A 9942-nucleotide genomic window follows, 5' to 3' on the forward strand; every position below is an offset into this window, starting at 1 on the left:
CGTGAAGCAGTCAAGCAGGGCAAATCGAAGCCAGAGTGGCTGGATACAGAGGACTGGAGTAATCTCCAGGATGAGGCGACATCCACTCCAAACAAGTGGAAGCAGCAGAAGGACACAGCAAAGGCGCGCTTGGACGCAGGATCGGTGCATCACCTTGGTAGCGGCGCCCACGCAACATTCGTGGTAGATTTTGTAAGTATTAATAGGGTAGAGTACTCTAATTTAATGACATCCATGTTGATGTATGTATTTCGAACATGAATCTCAAGTACGTTGTTTTTCAATGTTTGTGTGCCACAGCAAGGTTTTACGAATCACGACCCGACTGCACTGGAGGTGACATACGGGGAGAAGCATGGTTTGAGTGCCCTGATCAAGAAGCTCTATGCTCGCGGAGGACCGGTAAGTAGTAATAAATATCATTTCTAATTTGAGAAATCTGTCATTATATGTCAGTTTGTATTTGGTACTCACAATTATATATGCATTTGCTGTTGCAGACTCCCTTCGATATGCCACTACAGCGAGAGGAGTTTTCTGATGCGGATGAGTCGTAGAGAGCAGATTAGGCTACATAGGATTACTCCCCATCTTGTATTATGTATGGCATTATGGCCTCTGTCCTCCATCTGTAATAGCAAAGTATATATGATTCGGACTTCTATGTTGCCCCAATGACTCCATATTTGCTTTGTCGCAGTAGCACTTCTCAATTTAAGTTCTGTTATTTTCTTTATCAATGCAATGCACATTTCTGTTAATTAATGTCATGAAAGTACTTGTTTGCAAAGTCTTGTAATTATTTGGGATCGATTGTCTAACTTCTTTGACAGCAGGAATTGTCTCTTAGCCCTATGTGGCTCTAGCTGTGGCAGGGCTGCATCTGTAGCACTGCCACAAAAAAAATTTATTCTCTACAACCGTCGATATCAACATCGGAAAATTATTCTGCAATCGTCGGTATTAGCGTCGAAAATTGTCTGTAACCGTCGCTATTTTCGTTGGTATTAGCGTCGGTATACGATTTTCTAGCGACGCTAATACCGACGACGGGGATATTTTTTATATATAAAGAAAACGTCGTTATAAACGTCGTTATAGCATGCATATGTTGTAGTGAGCCTACAAACCCCTCATAAGCAGTCCCCCAATCCAAAACTTTGCCATGCCTTGGAGCACCCAAGGCTCAATATGGTTTTTAGCATATTTCACAACTCAATTTAAGCAAACATGCTCCCAAAGGCTCATATGCTTTTTAAAAAAGGTATTAGATTTTGGAAGGACATTTGGGACATTGGAGCAAGGACTCGATGCAAGATAATCAACTTAGAGTTAACTATCAACTTTCCCTATGAGACCTACACCCAATCAAGGAAAGGATGAGTAGGCAATGCTTCAAACAACCATCCACCTCGGTTTCCAATTCCACACCCATGAGGTATTTGTTGGCTTAGTGATAAACCCCTTCTCCCTCTCCCCAATCTGCCAACCTCGTGCAACAAACTAATAAAGAAGATAAGGAAGAGGTGGTACATTAGTTGGAACCAGCAACAATGGCACTTTGGATTTCAAACGATTTAGAATAAGTCTATTCAACGGAAAATGCCTTGCTTGATATTGAGGATGTAATTTCATCAGTAAATGCTTCTCACTCTTGAGTGGGTAAGGCAAAAACATGCGCTCATCTCTGAGCGGATGTCCTCATGCCATACTATCCTTTTGGGGGATTTCAGTGTGAGTAGAAGTGAAGTAGACAGGTCGCATGGGATGAGTACCATGCTGATAGAGAAATTACATGCCTCGGATTCTCTCTGTTTCACTCATTATTCAGTTGATGAACCCCGGATCTCTGCTAGCCCCAATCAGTAGCATTTTGGGGCATAATAATCACAAGGGAGATACCTGGAGAGCGGCCAAGCTTGACCGTGTTTATGTTAATTAGGGATCTTGGTGGCTAGCTCCTAAGCCTAAGCAGGGAGTCGTCTCGGATGTCACAGGCTCTGATCTCTGTCCGGTTGAGATAACCTGGAAAGTTGTGATGGTTAGAAGCATTTCGCACAGCCCAGTATTTGCCGGTATGCCGGGAATATAGAAACTGTGCATTAGGATATAAACTTTACCCCAATGAGGAATCGTTTGATAACAAGGGCATGATTTTCTGTGTGTATAAGATTACGGTCATCTACTCATGGACCACCTCCATCTAGGCTCCATGCATTTGAAGGAAACCCTTTTTGATCTCTTGTCGAAACTGTTCGGTGGCTGTTTCAGCATAATTTTGAGCTAAAGAGATCAGTGAAGTAGGGCTGCCCCTCGGCTTCTCTCCTTTTTGCAATTGCTACTGACCCCTTACTAAGAACGATTTTAAGATGTAGCAAGGCATCCTGAGAGGTCCTCCTGTATCAGACACAGTATTATGTTCCGCTCACAAATATTTGTTGTTGATAATTCTAACACCATTAAGATCTAAGAAGGAGAATGTAGATTCTTTGCTTGAAATCTATGAGCAATTAGCCATGATCTTTGGTTCTATGGTTAGTAAGGCCGAAGTTCTTAATTTGACACGTGATGAGGAGGGGCCACTGGGGCAATGGATTAACAGGTATGGTTTCAAGGTGATAAACACAGGACAAGTGTTCCGAGATCTTGGTTGCCCATTAGGAATCAGCATACAGCCAAGGAAAGGATCCAGTGGTTGTATACAAAGGTGCAGGGGAAGATTAAGAGCTTCGACATATTGCCTATGGAGCAAGTTCCAAGTGGCATGCGATCTTCCGGGAGGTACTGACCACAACGCACTCATTGTTGTTGATTTCCATTGCATTGATGAAAGATCTTGTTTGGAGCTTACCAGACAGTAGGGGTGATGAAATGTTAGCTACCAAGGATACATTGGGATAAATTTGTGAGTGTTTCTCCTTGGTGTCCTCTGTGTTTGAGACAGAGAGATTCTACTTTGGCATTGTACTTCAGCCTAAAATCTATGGAGAAATATTAAAAAGTGCATTCATGAAGGGGGTTCCCATGCTAGTATCCAGTGGAAAGCTAGCTTATTTGGAGATAAGGGAGCTCTAGATGATGAGACTCTTTGCATCAAGAATTTGATTAGCACAGTTGTGCTTAAATACTTACGCCAAAATAGGAGCAGGGTGTTGTTGCAGAGGATAGGAGATGGTTTGGCAATGTCTTCTTGTGTGCCTGCACTAGAGAGGTTTTGGCCCTTCTAAAGTCGCCAGGAAAAAAAGTTATGCTTTCATAGTTGGGTGCAAGATGCTCAAGAAAGTAGCTGACTGTTTTGGGGCTTTTTCCCCTGTTACAGTTATATGATGCTGTAAATATTATATTCTACTGGTAATAGATATACTTTTTAACATATTATTTTCAAAAAAGGATCATGGAGGTTTCCATGGCCACCTGAAGATGAAGAAGCTTGTCTCATCTCTCTTGTTTGCAAGATGCAAATGGAAAAGAATTTATATATATGGTAAAAGTAGTTCCTTGATAATATGAGAAAGATGCCTACAATTTACTGTCTACTATGCAACCATTGCAGCTCCTTAAATGAAGCCTTGCTAGATTCTACCAGCATGTACGTTTTCATGGCAAAATTTATCTTTAAAAAGGGCTATGGAGGTGCCATGGCCAACAGAAGAAGAGAAAGTTTGTAGAGTTTCTCTTGTTTGCAAGATGCCAATGTCAAAGGATTTGTATATATGGTAAACGTATTTCCTTGGTAGTATGAGAAAGATGCCTACAATTTACTGTCAACCATTTGACCATTGCAGCTCCTTAAATGAAGCTTTGCTTGATTATGCCAGCTTGTACACTTTCATGTCCAAATTTTAGACATGTTTACGTTGTGGTTTTCCTTCCCTCAAACGTTGCTATAGCAATGGGGCTGCTGATACCAGGGATCTTGCTGCTGTCTGCTTGAACTAGAGCAGCTTTAACTTGTAAGCTCAAATCTCACACAACCTATCTTGATACTCCACAAATCCTAAATCCAACTCCTAGACCATCATTTTCCCTCAACATGGTCACTTTTCTTGAACATGGCACCCACCTTACTAATCTGTCACCTTTCACATTCAGACTTGGTTCTAGAATGAAACAAAACACATCTTCTCCCAAACTCTAGCGGATCCTATTCACCTGAGCGTGTACACAAAGTGCAGCCACTGCCAAGTGCCACATTTTCCCAGTATAAAGATTATCTTCTGCACAGTGGCTGAACTAATACCCTTGAAGAAAGCTTCTAGAGCAAAAAGATTATATTAAGGTGAGCACTAGGTCGTAGTTTAGACAATTCCAGCACCAGCAGAGCTTAAAGAACAGTTGCCCAGATCTGTTCTGCATTTTCTTTTCTTTCATGATTTGATCCCACGGCAAAGTTTTGTCATGCATATGTATCATCAGTCTTCTGTAGAAATCATGAGAGAATAACTGTTTCTCTTTCTAAGATTGTATATACAACACATCAAAAAAGTGTTACTGAGATGAGCAACATTGAAGTGCTGCTATGAATAGGAAAAGGACCTAGACCTTGTTCGAGTTCTCTCCTGACAGGACTGAGATCTTACTGAGGATCAATCGAGTCAATTTTGCAGCTCCTTATGATTTCATCACCGCCATACATCTTTATTCCAGACTCGCTACCACCATATTTAAGTGCCAAAATTTCTGTTTGTATTTCCATCAAAAAAATATTACACTCTTTTGTAACTATGTAACTATACAACACGGATAGCTAACAAAGAATCGATTGGGAATATCACATGTTTGTGACAAGTCCCATCTTATCAAAATTAACCGAGGGATAAAGGCCTCTCTTTTCATAAAGAATTTGGTCAGTGGTGAATCCATTGATACGCCAAGGAGCACCCTTTCTACAGTTCAACCTTCATTTGGCCAGAAATTAATGGACCTGTTGCCAAGAATGAACATTGTTATAGGAGTTCAAAAGCTCCACAATTATAGATCAGATCGTTACGTTTCATCAAGAAAGAACTCAAAATCACCTTGAAGGCTCGACGATGTTAAAGGAGTTTGTTGTGCAAAGCTCCTATGTATAGCATTTTGCAGCTCATCCTCCCATGTTTGTGACACCTGCAACATGAGTTCACATTATTTATATTTATGGCTTGGTGAAATTTGAAGATGCACACTTGATTTAATGTCTATCAGCATCAAATAAGTGGGAGAACGCAGTCAGTGAGTTCAAACCTGTGAGATACAGTCTCCATAAGTGTCCATAGAAGCCAAACCACTAAATGTCTGTGAAAGCGCATCTGTTGCTGCTGGAAACGGATGTACATCAACAGGGGCACTACATGAAATGGGTTCTTGCAACTGTGGAGCAAGAAGCCGCTGATACTGCATTAAAGAGTATGAGCTATTGTTGTCTGCAGCAAAGGACACATCCATCGCCTTGGATACTAATGGCTTCTGTGGGATTATGTCCTGCATTGAAGTCAGTAAATCAATGTTCATCAATGTGGCACACTTTTGACCTTCCTACTCTGACAATATCATCTTTCCATATGTCAGTGACTTATACAGTCATTTATACCTCTTTGCCCAGAAGAGTTTCAAGGCTGATATCCATCCTGGCTGGATACACCGCAGCTAACTTCATGGACAAAAACTGCATTGTATTTCCTCAATTCAATACGATTGAAAAATAAGGTGGACCTCGTAAAAGTTTTAACTCAACAAGACAAGGCAAAACTATGTAAATTTTTCTTGGGAAAACAAATTAAAACTTCAGCTCAATAAGACATAGCGACATAACTAGAAGCTGCCATACTTCAAGTGTAGAACTTAGCAAATCTCACTTGTCTATTACCTCTACTTGCCTCTGCAGGGATTGAACATAATTGATGATCTCATCCAGCATCACAGCTTTGCCAGTTACCTGAGACTACCACCATAGCTTCCATGTTAGGAAAAGCTTCCAAACTCTATACTTATAGACATTTGAGAAACCTAAAAATTGCAATTTAGACCTTGCTGCAGCCAGGAACAAGATCTTGCAGGTACTTCATTCTCTCACTGATCTTCTCTCTCCTGACCTGATTAGAGAACATGATGCAGAAATGATCAGTATCCTGTTCGTCAACCTATCAGCTACCAAAATGCCAGCTTTGAGGTCTGTGCAGGCAGCATAGATTGGTGAACCTACTCTCTCAGCTAGACTGTGGCTGTCTGTTGCTTGGCCCCTCCTGGCCCGTACATGAACATAGTCTGGCTTTGGAGGCTGTTCCACATCTGAAACTTTTGCAGATTCCTTGGAGGTTTTCTGAGTAGAAGCATCAGAGTTTCCACTGGTGGCGCCACTGTGCTGTGGCTTTGGTACTTTCTCCACTGCATCCATAGCACAATCCCCACTCTTCGAACGCTTAGCACTGACTTCATCCATGTCAATGTCCTGACCAAAAACCACCCAATCCGCATTTATTTCAGCTCCAAGAAGAAAAAGACAACATTAAGACTTGCAAGGGAAATGTGTGAATGATGCACGTATACAAGTGACATGCATCTACTCATTATGTACATAGAGTCCACATCAAATCCTATGTCACTACCAGAAACAATAATCTACACGGCTGTCATGCACACGAAATCAAATAAAAGCTGGCATCCCATCTTTGTACTCCCTGTTATGAGCGTCCCTTGCCCATGTAAGTATCCCTGACATCATCTCAAACATTCGCCAGAACCATCATAACCATGAATCAGGAAAACAACAGACATTGTGAGACACCACCAGGAAAATTTCATCCTTACGACTTGACCCGCCCCTTACAAGCCCAAGATCGTCAATCACAATCTCTTAAGATCATAACATTCAAAAGATAGAGCGACAAAATCTGCATTTCTCACTTCAAAGTTCAGGGGCATCAAAATGACATCAGATCACAATGTACAGAGATCAACACCCAGTGATAATCATGGACCCATCACATCATTTCTCCTGGAGACTAGCATCCATTGGAAGATAAAAGCACCCACTAAATGCCATCAACTCAGTAGTTTCAGAGACTGCCACACGTAGTACTTATTCACCAATGGAAGGAAGTCCTTACCTTAGCCCCTTCAGTTTTGGATGCAACTCTCTTCTTCTTGCACGTGGTCGGGACCCGTGTAAGTGCATTAGAAGCCAAGGAGCTGCCACCTTGATCACAAGTCGTTGAACCCTCCTGAGCTTGAGTTCTGAATGTGTGATCAGATGATGATGTGCAGTCCTTCTGAGGGCCTGGTCCACTCATACTGGTGGGCGTGCGAGATCGGGAGGTAATGCCAGATTGGTCAGTCTTAGCTTCAGCACTGTGTTCTCTTGGAGAGAAGTCCATGGCCACGGGAGGTGTTCTCATCCAGCTATTTGTCATTCTCTCAATTGGCAATCTGCTCCTTCCTTTGATGTCAGTCTGATTGTGCATGTCTGTGCCCTGCTGTGAGACAAAAGAGGAGAATTTGGCTGCTCTCTCAATAAAACCAGGATCAGCAGAGAAATTGGCAAGGGAGGTGAAGCCGGCACTGCTCTGCGCGAGGCCAGCATTGTTCTGAGCGCCCTGTGTGCCAGTAGGAGTGATCCAATTCCCCACACTTTGGACCATATTTGCGCCGTGGAGCCTTGGTGGGTCCAGAGACATGGGCAGTGGGAGGGAGGTGGGCAATTTGCCCACAATCTCTTTCAGGCAGGCATCGTCGGCCATGTCCATGGACAGGACAGGGGCGGAGAAGGGGTGCTCGAGGATGTCCAGGTCGTGAGCTGCGAAGGGGGGCAGGGGCTGCCGGATTGGGAAAGGGGGCAGGCTGCCCAATGGGGAAAGCTCCGGGGGGCGGCTCCAGAGCTCTTCTGGAAAGCTTGGGGGGTAGTCGGAGGGGGGCATGAACTGCTGCTGGGGGAATCCAACAGGGGAAAGGGAGGAAGCCATTAATGTGAGAGAGCCGGGAAGAGGAAATTTGGGGGAAAAGGGAGACACACAGATGGAAAGATACAGAGAGATGGAGAGAGAGAGACCTACAGGCAAGCCTCTGCACCCTCCTTTCCCCTGCTACCTTATAATTCCTTGAACCTTCGGATATCAGAATGGCTTGTATCCGATGCAACAATGCAACTGTATACGATGAATATCTTGGAGCCCCCCTCTCTCTCTCTCTCTTCTCTCTTTCTCAGTCCCACTTGCCACACAGTAGTCAAAAATAGTGAGAACCCCCATTGGGGTTCTGGGCCCTGCCCATCAAATCCAATATTTCTATATCCTTTTTCCTTCCTTCAAGCTACGATTTTATCCCCATATCCACCCTTCTTAACCTCCTCCCCCAACATGATTTTATCCCCATCGCATTTGATGTGTTGTAAGCATTGGGCCACAAGAATCCAAGGGCCAATGCTTGTTTAAAGCCAAGCAAAGACACGTGGGATCCAACATACTCCATCCCCCCCCCCCACCCATCTTCCAACTACCACCTCAAATACACCTCTAGCTCATTGACACGTGGCACTAATGGACCATATTATGAGTGTAATCACACTATGCCTTATCAAGGCAAGTCTTGCCCTCTTGTCCATACGAAAAAGTGACCTTTTTACCATGTCAATTTTGAACGAATGAGAGAGATGAGCTTGCATGCAATGTGGAAGGAAGGCAATCTCCCATGGCTTTGGAGTCATGGGCATATCAACAAGTCAAGTTAGATCAAGAAATCGGATGTAGTAAGATAGGTTCCATTATTGATAAGTGCCAAAGAGGCCAAGTGTGAAACTCTAGCAAATCTAAGTCATCAAGGAGGCAAGTGGACCACAGCATCCAATTAACACTCTTTTCTTTTTTCTGAGTTGGTGGATAAGAAAACAAGGGTGCATAAGAGTGCATAGAAGCAATGCCCTAAAGGAGCCCCTATAGGTGCTTGTGTGCATTGCATACAAGCTGAACACACACACACACACACACACATAGAAGAAGAGCTTTGAAAAAGAAATGAAATCAAGGAGACAAAGAGGGAAAGGGATAAAAGTTAATTCGTGTGTGTGTGTGTGTGTGTGTGTGTGTGTGTGTGTGTGTGTGTGTGTGTGTGTGTGTGTGTGTGCGTGCGTGCGTGCGTGCGTGCGTGCGTGCGTGCGTGCGTGCGTGCGTGCATGCGTGCGTGCAACATATGTGTATATGTGTATACACCTTGAGCTAGTGGGCTTTAGTTAATTTGAAGTACTTGTATCGCTCTAACCAAGAGTGCACCTCAACTATTATATACCATGCCATAATTGCATGTAATGCTAACAAAAATAAAGGCAAGGTCATCATAAAATGAATTGTGCTATATTGAGAGTAATTAGATTCATTTGATTAGATCTATTTCCAAATATTGTTTCGGGGGCACAAAGCTAAAACCTATCGCCCACTCACTTACAATGTAATATGGGATATGTTCCAACTTGCAAAGTTAATTCTCTTGTATGAGCTAAGAAATTGATGTGTGTGCTAGTATACGTGTTTCTTTTGGATTTGACAAACCTAAACTTGAAAATAGAGATGCTTTGTATCTTTGTTCAAAGTAGATATACACCACACGATGAAATCTACCCCAATGCTTGCCAAATACATGACCTAGCTATGTAGTATGGAAATTTAAAGTGAATTCATACTTTTATTAGTAGTTTCATATTTCCTTATAACTTTGGTGGTTTATGTTTTCTTTGTGGTAGCAAAAGAGTAACTCCTACCTTCTTCTGTTTTTCCAGTAAATTTTCCATATCATATAGAACAAATAAATTACATATTGCATTTTAACAATGTTGCTCATGGAGAACTTACCCCAATCGAGCCTTCAAAATAGGTATTAGGTGCTACCACACTACAGTCATTTAGTACAGAGCTATTTAACTTGTGATTGTATATTGTTAGTTCAACTTTCAATCCTAGTTTAAAACTCGAGTGGCAA

At 42.6% G+C, this 9942-nt stretch overlaps 1 protein-coding gene across 1 annotated transcript; it reads right to left on the bottom strand.

Moving 5' to 3' along the window:
* Positions 1-4268: 4268 nt before the first annotated feature.
* On the bottom strand, positions 4269-8266 carry LOC148035335 (uncharacterized). Its single transcript, XM_087680335.1, has 8 exons — positions 7086-8266; positions 6182-6427; positions 6006-6071; positions 5846-5914; positions 5570-5644; positions 5224-5460; positions 5019-5106; positions 4269-4924 (listed from the first exon to the last, which is right to left on the bottom strand). Exons 1-8 carry the CDS (start codon positions 7935-7937, stop codon positions 4887-4889), a joined length of 1671 nt encoding a protein of 556 aa, XP_087536461.1. The 5' UTR covers positions 7938-8266; the 3' UTR covers positions 4269-4886.
* Between the last annotated feature and the right edge of the window lie 1676 nt (positions 8267-9942).

This window comes from Lygodium microphyllum, chromosome 6 (assembly GCF_053477565.2).
Source record: "Lygodium microphyllum isolate KBCC chromosome 6, Lygodium_microphyllum_v1.1.10, whole genome shotgun sequence".
NCBI lineage: Eukaryota > Viridiplantae > Streptophyta > Polypodiopsida > Schizaeales > Lygodiaceae > Lygodium > Lygodium microphyllum.

What these genes read in the sequence shown, in the direction of transcription:
- LOC148035335 (XM_087680335.1), bottom strand. Translation starts at nt 7,937, where the DNA reads ATGGCTTCCTCCCTTTCCCCTGTTGGATTCCCCCAGCAGCAGTTCATG. An exon ending in AAACTCTTCTGGGCAAAGAG is followed by an intron (nt 5,461 to 5,569) that starts GTATAAATGACT and finishes ACTTCAATGCAG; the next exon opens with GACATAATCCCACAGAAGCC. An exon ending in ATGGAGACTGTATCTCACAG is followed by an intron (nt 5,107 to 5,223) that starts GTTTGAACTCAC and finishes CTCATGTTGCAG; the next exon opens with GTGTCACAAACATGGGAGGA.